The 17,869-nt window shown below is 42.0% G+C and overlaps 2 protein-coding genes across 4 annotated transcripts in view; one reads left to right on the top strand and one right to left on the bottom strand.

Moving 5' to 3' along the window:
- Nucleotides 1–7,342, bottom strand: part of CDC40 (cell division cycle 40) — a 36,885-nt gene extending 29,543 nt beyond the window's left edge. The window contains exon 1 of the mRNA XM_071438657.1: nucleotides 6,723–7,342. Within this exon, the coding sequence (XP_071294758.1) occupies nucleotides 6,723–6,917 (195 nt within the window). The 5' untranslated portion in view covers nucleotides 6,918–7,342. The remainder of the gene's footprint in view (nucleotides 1–6,722) is intronic.
- Nucleotides 7,343–7,595: 253 nt separating this feature from the next.
- Nucleotides 7,596–17,869, top strand: part of WASF1 (WASP family member 1) — an 87,853-nt gene continuing 77,579 nt past the window's right edge. The window contains exon 1 of one of the 3 annotated variants that reach the window (XM_071438632.1): nucleotides 7,596–7,888. The gene's annotated coding sequence lies outside the window, so the exon portion shown is untranslated. Of the gene's footprint in view, nucleotides 7,893–17,869 lie in introns of all 3 variants that reach the window. The other 2 variants (XM_071438622.1, XM_071438613.1) reach the window with 2 other exon arrangements.

The raw sequence follows: 17,869 nt of genomic DNA on the forward strand, positions 1-17,869 counted from the left end.
ACAAAAACATTACATCAGCAATCCCACTAACTGTTTTTGTAAGGCCACTGTCCTAGTAGAATTGTTAAGTCCAACCATAAAGCTTTACTCTCACCACGTAATCAATTATTTTAACAGGCAGGTTCAGCCATTGCAATGATCTTGTCTGAACCCTCAGCACTACCAGTTCTCGGCCTGACCTCATTTTTCTCATCACACCACCCTTCCAATTCACTGGGCTTGGATGTCAACAACTACTAGTACATTCACAGCCCCAATTTCATACACCATGAACTTGCCTGCAAACAGCACAGCAGGCCTAATCCTGTCACTCACGTGTCCCCAGTTAGAACGTGAGCACACCAGAACCACTTCCTAACCTGTGTTACATAAAAAATTACACTTCCTTTCACTGCTCCATGTCATGAGGACATTTTTCACAGACAGCTTTTTCAAGTCACATCATACAGCTTATTCTTCCAGCTACACCTCACATCTTGTCCACAAAACTCAACATTTGAGAAAATAAAAATTAATATCACTGATAATAAGGCAAAGTTTATCTGATCAGTGGTTAGTGACATTTAAACAGTGATCAGCTTACTTGAAATTAGGACAGTTTTTTCTCCTGCTCTTTAATCTGAAAAAGCATAAAAAAATCCAGATTTGCAAAAATGCCAAGAATTTTTCAGTTCTGCTATTTTTCCTCCTCTTTTCTTCCTGTGAAGTTCTATTATATGCTGCTTGGTAATTGAGAAAAGAAACAGATTGTGCCATAAAAGCTGATCCTCTGCTGGAGGATTACAGCAATTCTGGTTCTACTTCGCTGCTGGTGGAACAGTGCTGAGTCACTTGAAAGCCACACAATATGTTCACTCCTAGACCACCACAGGCACATTCTTTCTGTGTGAAAACCACCGAGCCTTGAAATTGAAGCACATGTTATATTTATAAGAGCTACACTCCTCAAGACCTCCAGTCTTATTCACGTTTTCATATATTAGGGCACCAAATGACAATCTCATAACATGCTGCTGAAGCACATAATGGTTATCTTTTCATTACGTCAGTTGGCTTTCAACTGTGCGATAATTTGAATGTGGTCCAACTACCCACTCTATTTTCTCAGTATTTTAAAAAAATGAAATCTTGATAGGAATATAAAGTATTGACACAACACGTTGCCAAATGTTAGTCCATGGCAAGAGTTCAAATTGCAGCAGACAAATTATCCTTTGGTCAACATCTGGTAAGCGCCATTTTGTACAGCATTATGAGACTCTAGTAGGTAGCAGAAACATTAAAAATATTAACCTAGCCCATCATTCATTTCACCAATTGCCAAGCTATCTGCATTGGCGTATTTTAGTTGTGACTTTATTTTTTTCTTTTCCAGATGAGAGGAAAGAACTCATTGGCAACCTCTGCACTTGGTGAAGATCGCTGGGTACAACTGCATGCATTGCCAGAAGACCATTTCAGCAGAATTCATCTTTCTAAGACCCAGAAAGCAAGAAAAGGTAATAAAGGTCTCACAACACTGTCCCTTTATGCTGGCAACAGCCTTAACTGCATGCATTCCAGATGCATTTGCCACAGCTCCAGCTGACAGGGAAGGGATCACAGGAGCAGCAGTGTGGCAGAGCTGTGACTGAGATAAGGTAATCTAAGAGATCACCTCTCTGCTGTGCTGTAGCTTTTCCTTTGGTCACAGGAATGAATGATATCTAAAAGCCTAAGGTGAGCAATCCATCATGTAGCGTATGTGCCAAGTGTGACACAAGTGGCTCTGTGGGATGGGAGATGATCAGTAGTTAAGCAGAAAGAGGAGGGCATCTGTGATTCCAGTGAAGGGCTAAGTACTACCCTAGATCACTTCCACTCTCAAAGGCACAGGAACCATAAAAAGGGGGCATCAAAAAGCTCTCAAACAGACACAGTATTCCTTTGGAGAAAGTGAAAAGTTCAGCTGCATGACTGGCAGAAAAGCAGCTGGTGTTGGCTGCAACTCAGAAATTGTATTAATATGGGATTTATGGCATGCTGTAATATCATTAAAGGGCTGTACACCCCACATAACCTGGAACCAAAGAAAAGGTTTTAGGAAGTTACATTTTACTGGCTATCTTGAAAAACATAATAGAAAGAAGCTGCAAACTTAGCTCTATGTGTCACCTCTCTGCTTTTCTCAGCACTTGTAACAAGCACCCAACTGAAATACAGCGGCTACATTAGGCACCACATGTCAGGTAAGAAAAAACCCCATGATTGAAGGCCTCAGAAAATATGACCTCAATAGAAAAAGTGAGAAGCCTAATGCAGCAAATTATACAAGTTTGCAGAAATAAGCACAATCAAAAACTGAAAATGTTCACTCCATAGATCCACTGAAGTTTGGCAGACAGGTTGAATGGATGTCTGCCCAAGAGATGCAAGAATCACTGCTGGTACAAGGCAAAAAGAAGCAGATGACACCATTTCACCAAACTACTTACTGTGTTGGTATGTTGCTTTGGGTTTTTTTTAATGGATGTGATGTCTACTAACTTGCAATATCAGGTTGCTTTACAATTCAGAGATGATTTGATGAGGTAAAAAAATTCTTTTGATAGTTAAATGCTGTCCTTTTGCACCTTTTGCTTAACAAAATGCAATCACGCTGTTACGGGGCAATGGCACACAGGGCTGTACTCTTGAGTATTAGCATTGCCTAAGGAATCTATCTTGAGACAGGAAGAAGCTTTTGATGCTAAGTGTAGACAAGGGGGTGCTTCATTACAACTCCCCAGCTGTAATGTCTGGCTCCTTTCAAGGCATGCTCCTTCAGTCCTACCATAAAGCTTGGCCACTTTAAAGCATAAGAAAGAGGACAAGAAATAAAATGGATTTTAGACTACAAGTACAGTAGATCAGATTAACTTTCATCCTTAACAGGTTCCTTAAACATGCCACAATCCTCTTTTTATTTTAAAAAAAAACCTCCTACCCAAACGCCATAAAACAATAGTGCTACTTTCTATGAAAATCGCTTAATTTATAGAATAAAAAATAGTACACTAATAAAAATTATGTTAAAAAAGCTTACTGGAAGTTTATTTATGTGCACACAAGACAAAAATATTTCTTAAATTAAACAGCAGCAAAATCCCTGTAACAGGCAACAAAGCAAAGCCTTCAATAAAAAGACCAAGGTGCACCTTGGATGCTAACTCTGTTCCTTAGTAATAATCTAATGTGGCTTATATTTTCCAGCTTCATCTCATGCAAGCAGAGAGTTTTGATGTCTATATGTTGGGGGTTTTTCTTCTTTTTTTTCTGGACATTTCAGATAATAAACTTACAGCATTCCATTTCCCCAGGTATAGTGATTACTAGTTAGTCAAATAGCTAAAAAAGGGCAGGCTGCTTTGCATAACATTTAATTAGTTTTAATTATCGATCACATTAAAATGTGGTAAATTAAGCCCACATCCCATGAGCCACTGAGACTTAAGCAGTTTGTCACTTATCAATTCTTGCCTAAACCACTTGGGCTGTCAAATGCACATTATCTCATTCTAAAGATTTACAAATTTATTACCAAGAGATAAATAGCATTTGCAGTGAAGCTCCAACATTAACACATGGCTGTTATCAGCTTTTATTCTTTCTACCCATTCATGCACTCCTAATAGTAAATGACTGCCTCACTAACTTCAACAGAATAAAAATAAACCAGCAAGAAAAGCATATGCTAAATAGTTTTGTTGAACTAGGCTAGATTCCCAGGATCTTGCAGGATGACAAGTTCTAAACATCTACTCTACAAGATATTTTGTGTCCAAGAAAACTGGAAAACCCACCATGTCAAAGAAGACAAACATTCCTAACAATAATACTTCCCAAGTCTACTAAGGTTCAATCACTGCTACAGAATTGTCACATGCCACTGTGTATCTTTCTCCTCTCCATTGCTGGCAGGATTAGGTTTTAAAAAACATTAAGAAGAGTGACTGAAGTCTATTTCCTCCCCTTATGTAAAACTTTTCTGGAAACCTGCACAGTGCCAAAGGTAAACTAGATTCAAAGGGAACTGACATTTCCAATCCCTTCTCACATTAAAGGCAACACAAATCTCCACCTCCTGCACTGGGCTGGGCCAGCCTTGTTATTTAAACCCAGTTAAGTGTCCTCTCCTCAAGACTACTGAAGGGCATGCTGTAGAGAAGTACCATAAAATCTGCTCCAATCTGAGCCTTACCCTGGACAGAGACCAAACAATAATTGTTCTCTCAAAAGCAAAGCTTATAGACACAATGGTTCCTGCAAAGTGATTTCTTCACAGAAAGTACAATTTCCTGAATTTCCTTCTACATTTATAACTCAAAAGTGAAGGTAGAACTGTCAGTAGTGTTAGGGTGATTTTTTCATAGAAATAGAAACTGTAGGAAAACTAATTATAATTGGGTTTGACAACTGCCTGGTTGTTGGCAACTGGGCTCCCTTCCCCTTCTTGAACAGCCTCTATTTACAACACTGTCATGCTTACCTACTGCTTGATGATGTATTTGGAGAAAGAAAATATCTTGATTAACCTGTCTACTGTTCCCACAAAAGAAAACATCTGCCTTATGGAAATTTGGCATCTTGGGGAGAGTAAGAGCAGAGCAAGGGTGTATGATGATACTTCTGCACTCTCCCAACAGTCAAATATTTTCAGGTCTTGGTGGGTCTTGAGGAAATCTGTATTTATTGACACCTCATCCTTCAATGGATCTCCTCCAAGTACTTGTCCAGACTCTCCTTGTAACAAAATTCTTCAACACACTGTACTTTTTGGCATGAAAATAAGCCCTACTGCACATTGCACGAAGAGCTGCATCCTTTTATTTGCTTTGAACCTAACTCCGATTAGATATCCTATGGCTGCTGTAACGGAAGAGACAGGGAGTGTTTAACTCCCTCTCTGTGACATTTAATGATTTTATAGGTGTCTATCATATTTTACACCTCAGTTGTCTGTTTTGGCCTTCTCACTACCACCTCATACAGGAGCAGAACCCTTCCTCAGCCCAGCTATCCTTCTCTTAATGTCCTGCAGTTACTACCTATCTTCTTCTGCATGACGGGACCAGAAACACAAACTTCCATCCTTTGTTGTCTTTCTTCAAGTGATTTTAGTGGTGCTAAAAACAGTAAGAGAAACATGCAACTTTCATCCAGTGAAATGAGAGTAGAAGTGTTACTGGATTGGAGTCGCCAATAATTATAACTGTTAGCTATTATGAGCAATTTAACATCAAGATCAGCAACAGACCTATTCCAAGAAGCAGACTGTCAGAAGAGGGTGTAACAAAAGCCATCCCCTCAAACTTTTAAAACACAGTTACCAACCATTAGCACAGCTTTCAATTACAGAATAATTATTTTCATAGAAATGTGACTTTATGTAACTATGATGTACTTTGAAACAAGGACTCAGTAGATTTTGACCAAAAAATTAAATACATGTAGGAGTAACATCTTAGGGCTTTATTTGAAAGGCACACTTCAGTAGCCCAAATGCTGTCAGCTCAACGTGCTAACAATTACATGTACTATGAAAGAGAGTGAGGACCTGTTCCTGTTCAAAGCACACATAAGTCTTTGGCCAGTTAACAGTCCAAAATTCTGAACCAGAAACAGCTAAAACAGTTAGAATGCATTTCAGGTTCACACTCTCAACTGCCAAAAATGCAAGCTGTGGTTGCCAGTCCCTGAACAACTACATAAACCTTTGGGCTGGCAAGGCAAAGGGAAAACCTGTTGCTACAGGCTTAAGGGTGGTGGAGAGCACATCCAGTGCTACTTGCCACTTATCACAACACTCAGGAAATATTATAGATGTTAATTAGGATTTTTTTTTCAAATGTGCCTGCTGGATGCTGTGACTTGAGAAACCAGATTTCCAAGCCTCTAAGAGATAAACAAATGTAGTCACTATACACAACACAACATCTACACAAAAATATGGTAAATTGTGATATGAATTAACTAATGACAACAAAGTGAAAGAGCCCATCCATCTCTTGGTCACTAGGCAAGAAACTTTTCTGAGCATGTGGCAGCAGGACAGTAACAATGACAGGTATCACAGCAAGATGCCTGCTTTTGATTAGAAATTTGTTGCCCGTACAAAAAATCCCAAAGCTAAACCAGCACTCTCCCCCCTCGCTTTCTAGTATCACAAAAGTGAGCCAATATGATACTGAACTTGGAAAAGAAAGGTTTCCCCAGCAATAATGGTACAGGAACAGCAATCAACTTTCAGGCTGCCCTTTAGAAGAGGATTCAGTTGCAGCCACCCTATCAAGTATCGACTTCACTCCACAACCCGGGAAAACCACACAGGAAAACACCTTGCACAGGGAACAGCAAGCAGATATCTAAAGAACTGGAATCAAGGCACGCTCTAAGATGGAGCTAACACGTTTTAATAGACTTGACCCTCGTGGCTGGAATCCACGAGCACTCCCCGACACAAGCCCTTCCTCCTACAACTCCGACCCCCACACCTCAAGGCAGGGCAGGGCCAGGCGGTGGTACCGCACCCCTACCGGCACCGCGCCCCTTCCGCCCCGCTTCCCCAGCCCGGGGCTGCTCCAGAGCTGCCCCCGGCACAGTCCCGAGGCCGCTCCAGAGCTGCCCCCGGCACAGTCCCGAGGCCGGCGGGCGGATACACCCGCGGGGCAGGCGGGCGGCCCGGGCCCTGGAGGGCTGCCTACCTTCACGGCTACTTCCGGGGCCGCGTCGACGGGCAGGGCCGGGGGCGCGGCAGGCGGCGCCCGGAGGTGCAGCACGGCATCACGGCTGGCGAGCACGGCGGCGGAGCGCTGGGAGCCGCCCTCGGTCTCAGGCTCCGAGTCGGGCTCCGAGTCGGAGCCGCCATAGGAAGCGAGCGCGGCTATAGCCGCCGACATCTTGGCGCGGGGGATGACGGGACGGGCAGGTCCTGGCAGCTCCGCAAGGCTCGAGACGTCCTTTCCCCCGCAGAACGAGCGGGGTGGAGCTGCGTCTTAAAACTGTGGCTCATTAAAACAGCAAACACACTCTAAAGGGTAAACTTTGTTACGGGATATACAGGCGTTTGATGGGAGAACATCCCACTTGGCTGTTGATGGTGCTTAACCTTTCAGGACTCTAGAGCAGGACTACAAGCTCCAGCATGCAACGCGGCGCCGCGCTCGGAAGTTTCCCTCCGGCTCTCGCCTTCACTTTGCCTGGCGGTAGGGGAAAATAAATATTCAACAGCCCGGGGAGAACTCCAGCCGCCCACTTCTTCCCCCGCACAAAGCGTCTTCACCGTATTTTCGACAGAGGGCAGCGAAGCAGGGAGCCCGGCCCCACAGGACCCCTGGTTGTCACCCCCGAGCTCCCACAGCTTCGACCCCGTGCCGTGCCCCGGGAAGCTCCGCCCCCTCATGCTGATTGGCCGCCGGCACACCCGGCTTCTGTTACGTCACAGCGGCGGGACCCCGCCCTGCCCGCGCCGGGGAGAGGGAGCCCGGCGGGCCGGACTGTACCACCTGCCCGCCCGCGGGGTGGGGGGCGGCGGCGCATGGACCAGCCCGAGCATCGGGCGGTGAGGGGGGGCGGCCGGGTTCGGCCGCCGGGTAAACAGCGCTTTCCCCCCGCTCCCTCCCGCCCGGCTCGGCGCGCCGGGAGAGGCCCCGCCCCCCGCGCGCGCACACACGCGCACACACACAGAGACACGCGCGCGCTGCCCGGTGTCTATTGTGAAGCCGCCGGGGACGCTCCGCGCCCGCCGCCGCCCCCCGAAACACGGAGCCGCCGGCTGGGAATGGCCGGCGCCGCCTGAACTTCCAGCGCCCCGGCGGCCGCGGAGGGAGGGGCTGAGGCTGAGCGGCGTGAAGGTGCGCCGCGAGGGCAGGCGAGTAAGTGCCCCCCGCCCCCCGCCTTCCTTCCCCCGTGGTCTCTAGGGCGGGCGGGAGGGACCGGCCCCCGCTCCCCATCGCCGGCGGGGCTGCGGGACGCGGCTACCCCACAAAGGGACCGGCGCTCGCCAGGTGTTGCTCCCCTCCCCTTTGTCCGCGCCCGCGCGGGGGGCGGCGGCGGCAGGCTGTGATGGAGGGAAGGGGGAAAGCACGCCGCGGAGCCGCTTTCCTCCGTGTCCCCGCCGCCCCCGCCGCCCCCGCGGGCAGGAGCACGAGGGGGGCGTGTTGCGAGGCGGTGGAGAGAAGGGGGCCGCACTTGTGCCGGAGCGCGGCGCTTGCCTCTCCTCCTCCCGCGCCCGGCCGCCCCGTGTGCCCGCGGCCGGCGCGGCGGCGGGATCGGCCGGCGGGGAAGGTGCGGGGAGCGCGGCCGGGGTCAGCGCGCGGGCGGGCGGGGGGCGGCGGGGTGACGTCACCGCCGCCAGGTGCGGGGAGAGGCGCCCCCTCCCCTCCCCTCCCCGCCCGTCCCCTCCCGCCGCGGGGACCGGCGAGGGCAGAGGAGCGGACGGGCGGCGGGACCGCCGGTCGGAGCGCAGGGGGATTCGGTCCGATTTCAGGGCAGAGCTGCCCGCTGGAACACTGCTACCATTGTTAGGAGGGCTCGGAGATCGCGGGGGATGGCCGGGAGCGAGGAGAAGCGCGTAGGTTCCAACTTCTCCCAGCCCGCTCCCGATCGCCTTCCTGCGCGCCCGCGGACAGGAGGAATGGGAAGGACGGAGCGGCGGCCGAAGAAGGGCTGGCTGTGCCGCCAGGTGTGTGCATTGCTCCCGCTTGCACCTGGAGCCGCACAGTGCCATGACTTCCCTTCCAGCCGCATGTGCTTTCGGAATTAAAGTGAGCACACAGTGACATCTAATTGTGACACAGTGGTATTTAATCCGATTAAATGCTCTACTTTGAATTTTCCACCCTTTTCAGCAGTCACGGTTTGAAATATTTGTTTTCTTAGCTTGAGAAGGTATCACTTGGTTTTATTTGTTTTTTTAAAACAGGCGAAAATAAACGTAGAGGGCATATAGAAAGTGTTGATGGTGTGGAGTGGAGCAAGGTACTGCATTAAGATCTGTTCTGTTAGACACAGGTATGCTATGTCTTTGTGTGCTAGAACAGGATTTTAGGTAAAAGTCCCGCATATTTCACCACCAAGACCTTTTGTTTGCATCTCCAACAGCTGAAATATGCTACATTGAACTAACATTTCATATGGTAATAAGCTGACTTTTTCATCTTAAATCTATGGATGATGAATCCATAAGTAAGGAAAACTATATGATGCTTCACATGAATCACTGCTTATTAATATCAAAAGGGGTTCTTCCACTGCAGTCAATTGGTTTATTGGCAGCAATTGTTAACTGATTCCATATGACTGCATTCCTTTTTCTCTTGGCATGCAGATTGTAGGTATTGTCTGAAGTTGAAAGGTGTGCTTCCTGAAAAGTGAAAATTTTCAAGGTCTGTTTGTGCAACCAGTTTGTGATGTTTTATCTGGAGAACTGTATTGAAAATCATTAAAGTAGTTCTGCCTTGTTAACCTTGAATTTTAAGTGTTTGATTCACAAAGCTTTGGTAGCTGCCATAAGTATGTTCAACTATGTTGTGTCCAAGCATCCAAGTTCGCTTGCCAGTGAAATGTAATCATCTGGGATTCTAGATGCTTCTGTTGCAGAACCTACAAAAATCATTTACTGGTTTAAATTAGCTGCCTTCCTGGTACCAGCAGTAGTAGTTAAGCAAATACATGAGAAGGCATTCAGGACAATACTGTCTGAAGTTTCTCATTGCTTAAATAGTAGCGAAGAATAATTTTCAGCAAGCAAGCTAATGTCACTTCAGGGTATAAAAAACTGATTTGACTATGCTTTAAAAGTGTAGATGGTTAATGTACACCATGATCTAAAATCTGGTTTTGTCAAAAAAGCTGAGAAGTTGCTGCTGGTCATTTGTGTTGAGCTAATATACTGGTGTATCTTGACTATCAACTGCATATTTGTAATTTCAAGAAGGGGTTGATCAGTATAAAACAAACTGAAAGGATGATACAGCTTTTCTAAAAAGCTCTGCTCATTACTGTGTGCTGCATGTTCTCTTTTAACTGAGTTCCAGAAAATGTGTTATGTTATGCATTGGATGCTGCTGGTTCTGAGGCAGACTGAAACAGTGGGTGGAAGGTGGTTTGGGTTGCTTGGCTTTGCTTTCCATCCAGCTTTTTCACTGCTGCTTTGCCTTGCACTCACTTCACTTCGCTTGCTTTAATTTTCCAAAGGAAGATAATACTGTCTCCCTTTGTACAGCACTTTCACATATCAAGCGGGCCTTTTAACACTTGTGTGTTGTTACTCCTGGTGCCATATACTATACCAAGTATTGCCATGTCTTTTCCCCTGGTGAAAGGAAAGAGGAAGAAGTATTTTAAGAGAGTGGTTCCTTGAGCAGTGGAAGCTTGGCTTTTACCTTTTCTCCTTCTTTTTCTTTTTTTTTTTTTTTTTGTGTGTGTGGGTTTTTTCAGGGCTTTTTTTTAATCCTGAGAGTGGTTGTAAGCTCTAATGGAATTTTTTTTAGTACAGTCTCATTCTTTTGTGGATCGTCTAATGTCCGACAAGGTGTTAAAGCATTCCGAATCCTTTCCCTTGGTCAGGACAATCACAGCATCTTGATTTCAAGGTATTTATTTATTTCAAGATTTATAGGTATCTTTAGCATTTTATAGGTGTCTTTGAGAATTCTACAACTTTGACAAATTTGATTGGATTCAGCCAGCCAGTTTCCAAGTGGAGAAACACCCATCAAATACCCCCACACACACACTTCCTTTTTGAGACTGATTTGCTTCACAATTTGAAGTAATATTAAATTTTAACATTTCACAAATTTTCCTCCACATCAGTCTTTTTCTTCCCTATAGTTGATCATGAAATCTGTTTCCCTCTGCTTTTAATGTATTCTATCCTACTTTCTTTTCCCTTTGCTTGCTCTTTCATAGTTCTTTTTTGTTGCTTTCCATTATGGGCATGCTTTATCTCACACCCTTGTGCTTTCAGTTGGTTTTTCTTCCCCATAGAAAATGATGCATATAATCCTGCTTATTCTAGTTTTTTCCTCTATATTTTTTAGTTCTTCTAAATTGCTATCACCCTGCTTGCATATACTCTCACTTCTCATACACCAAGATCTGTAAGTCTGCAGTTTGGAGGAAAGGGAGGGGAAAAAAAAACCCATTATCGGACAGAGGATTGAACCAAAATACGAAGTTCTATTGTCTGTGGGAAATACAGAAAGAAAATGAGGTTTTTTTGCCTCTGTTCATATGCTTTTGGCTGCTGAGAAAAGGTGTCACGATGTAAGCCTTATCAGGTTACTCCTGCTGCGTTTGGATTGGGCCCTTTTATAAGCACCTGCTTGTGTGTCTGATGCATCTCAGTGTTCTCTAATTTAGCTGCTTGGAGACTGCTCGGATGAAGCACATTTTATAACTCGCGCTCTGCTATTTCTGCTACCTTGGAGCCTCTGACTGCTGCAAGGGTGATAATACTCTTTTCTAGTTTTTGTTATTTTGGACTAGGTCCCGGATTCTGAAAGATACCAAGGCGCCAGATTGCAAAAAGAGTTCTCTGTTCCAGTACATCTGTGAATCAGTCTCTTTAAGCTTTTTGGAAGGGATCTTGAGGTTGTCTGACACAGATTACATGCTATATATTTCATGTTTACAAGGTGTGGTTTCAAAGAAAGAATGGTATGGGATAAGACTGAAACAGCTTAGACTGTTGTTCTTGTTTCAGATGACTTTGCAAACTAAATAATATTTGTTGCAGAGCCACCTCTTCCCTAGAGCATGGAAGCTGTGCAGCTTCTTCGAACTACTCAGCTACATATGCAGTACTGTGAACTGCATCTTACAGCACAAGCTGAGTGAGTACTGTGTCAGAGAGGCAGCAAAACTAATTATAGACTTCCGGGAATATAAACTTAATTAGCATAATTACAAATTTATATTGGTTTTCTTAATTCTCTGAAAAATGTTTCTTTTAAATCAGTTAAAGGACAGAAAATGTCATCAAAAGTGTATACATTTCTGAAAATATGCGCCTGTGTTTTTGGGGGAAGCTAGATTGACAGCTTGCTTGTCTGTTGGTGTAAGAAATTACCTTATACTTTCAAAGAACTACAGAATAACAAACAAATGTAGTTACATTTTAGCAAAACTCTTAACAAAGAGCAGAAATAATGAATAATTTTCAATGAGCTTTTACCTTTTTGTTGGCTGACTTTTCAGTTAGGTACTATAGTTGCAACATGAATTTACTCTTCTGACAGCTGATTCCATGCAGAAGTAAAATATTATAAATGCCCTAGCAGTATGACATTTAAAACTTACTAGAAAACAGGAATCTATCCTGAAGCCAGATGTGGGTTTTTGGCATATACTAAAAGACATTAAATTCTGTTGAAGAGTTTTTTTATAACTAAGGCATTTGTACTGTCTTTTCCTCTTCTTTTTCTGCTCTGTGGTAAGCTGTATTCATTTTCTGCAAGTATTAATAGAGTGTCTCTTCTCTATTTGTTTCTTGTTTGTGAAAAATAAATTTGGTAGAATATTGGTCAATAGATGTTAAGTTACTGAAGGAGAGTTTCCAACAAATACTCTGCAAGTGGTCTCAAAGTTTGCATAGGGAACAGGTCTGAAAGTCATTGGGTGCTCTTAATGAAAAAATATACACATGTAACTCTCATCCTTTACAATCACAACTGCCTGTAGATAAAAGTATGTGATGACAGCAGACTGATGGTAGACTCAGTAGTACTAACTGAAATCACGAGTAATTGGTACTGCTTCTGCAATGATAAATGTGCCTCACTAATCTACATGGGGTTTTGATTGCAATAGTAGCAGTGGATTAAATATGAATAAAGTTCTACTTTGCATGCACTTTTAAAAGGTGTAATTGAAGGTTCCTCACACCACACTATTAAATGAAAAAGCCATGATATGAGAGGTAAAATATTTTCATGGATCACAAAAATCTCTGAGAGGAATTAACAGAAATATTAACTTATAGGAGACTTAATTTTTTTTCTTAAATATTGAACAGGAGCTGTCAAATATCTCTTATTAGTCATCTGTAGAATTTGATTCATAAAGTAGAATTATTTACTGAGGATTTAAAACAATTTAATCCAATTCACAAATATTGGAAAGGTCAACTGAGAAGTTTAGGCAAGCTTTGTGAAAGGATGACAGGTAAACTGCCTGTTGGTATATGCAAATCAGTGTGTTTTGGAAGGAGAAAATAAGTTTCCATTTATATGTCTGAAGAGTTTCTAAATTAACAGTATTAATATAACAAAAAATTTTATAAGGTATTGTTATCCAAATTATAGGTGTAATCAGAAGTGGGCAAAAAAACAGAGAAGGAATTGCCATTGTGTACAAATTCATTCATTCTTATCCACTATTCAAAGTGCATTATTAACTGTCAATTAGTTTAAAAGAGATAAATCACAGTATTGTAAAGAGTTTGATATGATGGATATGGCAGAGTTTGTCAAGGGAATGAAAAGATTGGAATTATTTACCCAAGGAAATGAAAGAAAGTGAGGAGTGGGCTATAAAATACATGTGAATTTAAGCTCTCCAATAGCAGATGTAAAAGCAAAAACCCCTTCAATCAGTGAAAAGCAATTTATTGAATCCATATGTTTTTTGCAAGGAGGAGGGAATTGAGACTTTTTCCCTGTGTCTGCTAAATGTACCTTTCTCTTGATACATGTACGTATCTGCATACCTGTCTTTCACTGATAGACTGTTTCTCTTGAACACACAGAACCAACTTAAGCTCCTTGCTTTACTTACTTCAAACCAATAATTTGAACTTTGTTCTTTCTCATCAGAGGTGACTGCTCAAATAAATTAACATTCATTCCAGTGAGGTATTCTCAGTTTTCAATAGCTGAAATAAATGTTGTAATTCCTGGGTTTTGGAGTAATTTTCTGGCTGTTTGATGTAATGAACTATTTTACACAAAATGAAGCAGTCCAAACCAGAAGGATAACGAGTAAAACTCATGCATCAATAGATTGAATATAGAAATGGCTTGTAGCATGGGAATGGGAAGTTTGAAAAATCATGAATGAAAATTGATGTATGAAGTGAAGCTGTCTTAGACCAGTCCAGCAAGTTTATGAGTGCCCTTTTTGGCTGTGGAGTCTTCTTTCTTTCAGAGCAGCTCTTTTGTCTGTTATCTGCACTGTATAGTAGATGAGGATGTTATGGAAAACTGAAAGAGTGCTTGACACTAAGATACTTCACTGGTCATATTTATGCTAAATACTATATTGAAGTGGTTTGTCCAGCAGCTCCCAGTTGCCAGTTCTGATGTGATGGGTATAGAGTGGCCAAAATTAGAGTTGTTAGGGATATTTCTCCAACATGACACTGTGGTTTGAGAATCTTTTACCTGCCAGGCACATTCAGGTTCACATAGATTGTCTGACAAATGAGCTGTAACAGATAAGTGGTTTTCTACAAAAATTTCTCGTTATCATAAAACAAAACTGCACCCTCCATAGTGATTTTGGAACAGGCCTTCAAGTAATTAAAAAAAATTGGGAAAATCACACATCATTTATAAGTTGATAATATGTGGGAACTTAAGTCGTTCAACCAGCACTTGTAAAAGTGGTATGCAGAGTCAGCTTTTCAGTAAAAAAAGGAAATGCTTAACTTGTTAAATCTTGTTCAGCCACTAGTCACTGAATGTCTGTGCAGAAATGCTTAGAAAGGTCTTTTAACTCTCAACAGCCTTTTGTTGATATTAAAGGAGAAGGCTGTGATTGACAAACTTCCCCAACTGTTTCCATGTGCAGTTGTGAAACTTAGCAAGCTTGAGAATACAAGTGAAAATACAGGTTGAGTTTGTCATAGGTCTCTTATTTGGAAGCCTCTCTTCAGGAACAAGGGCTTTACAAAAATTGTCTCATTTGTGGGGAAGGAACTTTCACTTCTATGCCCCCCAGCTCCCCAGTATGGCAGATGTTGGTCTCTGCTGGTGATACAGGACAGTGGTATTTGTTACATCTTAATACCCTGAGCAAACTGCTCTGGCTGATCCTGTTTTGGGCAGCCTCGAATGTCCTATGATTAGATGATCTTTACAGCAGAAAAAAAATTATCTTACAGTTAATTCAGGAGAAGTAATAGGTGGCTTAGACTGCTGGTGATGGTAATGAAAGTTTCTGGCATTGCAGTTTGATCTGAATTTTCCCTTGTAAAAACAGATCCAACCCTATACAACACATGTGGTGTTGCAGGGCTTACAGTGTAGCTGAGGAATGGCATTATATGGCAGGATGCATACAGGGATCAGTCATAGGCAGTGAACTGAAGATTCAAGACTGTTGTGCCAGGGAAGCTTCCAGTGAGGCACCCACTGGAAGCAGTGCTGTCTGTGTACCCAGGCAAGACAAAGGGATTCATTCTGTGGCTCCGGCTAGCATGAGTAGTCTACTGAAAAAAAAAAAAATTAAAAATATCCCTGAGTTAAAAAGAAGTTAACAGTTTTTGTTTCTCACGGAAATGAACTTCAAGCAAATCTGCCTTCAGCAAGTTCCATGCTACAGGGAGAGATTCTGTACAATTCAGTCCAAAAAAAATATATTGTCTACCAGCTATGATGTTTCCAGTAATGGAAGTCAGATATTAGGAATTATCTGTGTCTAGCTGATTTAGCTAGACTTTTATACATTCTACTTCTAACTGTAAATTTTTATTTCTTTGTCTAGAAAATGGAAGAAGTTTTATTAGCAAGGAGAAAGATTTTTGCTTATGCAATTGCTCTAAAAGAGGTCCAGTTCTTGTGGGAGGAGAATTGGACCTTTCTTCCATACCTGTCAATACTCAACACATTATTTTATTCTGGGGTGACAAGTGAAGTACATGTCTAAGTTCTGGACAGGTTTGTGTTCCTCCTATATAATCATCTGTTCTATCTGCAGGAAAGTTCAGAGTAGTGGTTCATGGCTCAAATGTTTTCAAGTACTGACAGTATTCATTAAAAAATTGATAGCAGTGATATTACATTGAAAGGGAAAAGAAACCGATTGAGGTAGATGGGATTGATCCTTAAGATCTATCATATTTCATAGATTCTTAAAGCACTACCATATTTATAGGCTGTCTTCTAGTAAGGTATAGTTTCCTCATAAGTTTACTATCTGTTTATTCATTAGAAATCTGATCAGTGTTGCAAAAAGTTCAAAACCTGTGGACCATTCCTTTGAGTGTCTGGTGATTTGGTTAATACAGCATAGCATGTAGTAACTGGAATGACCTTCTCATGGTGGATTGCCCAATGATGGGACATCTTCATAAATGTATGTAAATTTGGGACCTAAAATTTTTATTAATTCTGAACTTCCATCAGCTTCTGACACTATGTGCTCTGCCTAGATATTAAAGAGTTTCCATGGGAAGTAGCTGCTTAATGATCAGTATTGTCCTAAAGTAATACTTGGTAAGAAGTTTCATGTAGAATAACTTGCTAGAAGAGAAAAATCTTTACTTTTAATATTTTCATTCTCTTGCCCTGTTGCATAAAGCAGCCCCTTAACTTTATCTTTCATTGTTTCTGGGAATACATTGAAAAGCAAAGGCATTTGTATATAGAAACAATCTAAATGGGTCATCTTCTGTATCTGAGCATTTTCAGAAATGTAAGTGCTTTCCAGTAGCTCAGTGCTTCTATGTGGAGCACTGGCTACCAAGGCTGATTTTTGAGCCTGAATGTGGTAAGAAGTAAGTGTTTCAGATTTTTGGAATCCTATGATATATGCTGATTATAGATATTCTAGTCCATCTTTGATTATAATGAGCCTCTTTACTAATAGTAATTTTTTTACTTGAAACTATCTGCGTCATTACAAGAAAGAGTCTTTTTAGAAAAAAAGGATTAATTTTATGAAGAAAAGAGATAAAGGTGTGGTTTTAAAATAGAGACAATTGGAAAAAAAAGCTTTAAGAGCTGTGTAATGCAGTCATAAAATGTGTTGGATGTTGAGGTATTGTTCTGTTTTTTGGTCAGTTTTTGTTTTGATGAGAGAGCTAAGAATTGTGCTTGACAGTAACTTTCTAGAAGGCTGAGGGACTTTTAAGGACAAATTCTTCTCTACCTGTTTTATATCTCCTTTTTCCAGGAATTGATGAGATCATGTAGCAATACTTTCAAACATGCACTATAAGACTCTTTGATGTAAATTTCCCACCTTCCTCAAAAGTCTGACTTCCAACATGAAGCTTTTAATGTTCGGGGTTTTTTTTTTCCTTGCAGCTTGCATGTATGCCATTTTTGCAAGTTAGCAGTTTAGCTTATTTTTCAAGATATTACATCCATTTAGATCCCAAGACACATCTGTTAGCTTTAATTTTTGAGTGCTCAGCTACCTCTTCGCTGGAGTTGCAGACAAAATGATAGATGGTTGTGATTTCATGTTGAAACAAGAGCAACCATTTGGACACTGTTGATAGGATTGTAGAGAAGTCTGATTCACCTGTACTTGGGAACAGTACTTTGATTCAAAAGAAACACTTCAGAAAAATATATGTTGTGTGTGACTGTTGAAATGTTGAAATATCTGAAGCCTTGTAGAAGGAAAATATGTATTAAGTGCACAGAGTTACGACTCTTCAAAAAATGAAGACATTTTCAAATGCTTAAAACACACAATGAAACACTTGGATATAATTATAATAAAATTGTTGAGATTGGCATGGAGTTTTTTTTCTGAACTTTCTTAATGAAAATTTATATCTGGTACATGGTAGTCGTACTGTAGTGCATGTATGAATATTGGCTAGAATTATGCAAGCCTTGGAGATAAGATTTAATAAGTGACGTGCAGATCTATTTTAAAAATATAAGATCTG

Source organism: Agelaius tricolor, unplaced genomic scaffold, assembly GCF_023055355.1.
Source record: "Agelaius tricolor isolate 1412-34295 unplaced genomic scaffold, bAgeTri1.0.p SCAF_1, whole genome shotgun sequence".
NCBI lineage: Eukaryota > Metazoa > Chordata > Aves > Passeriformes > Icteridae > Agelaius > Agelaius tricolor.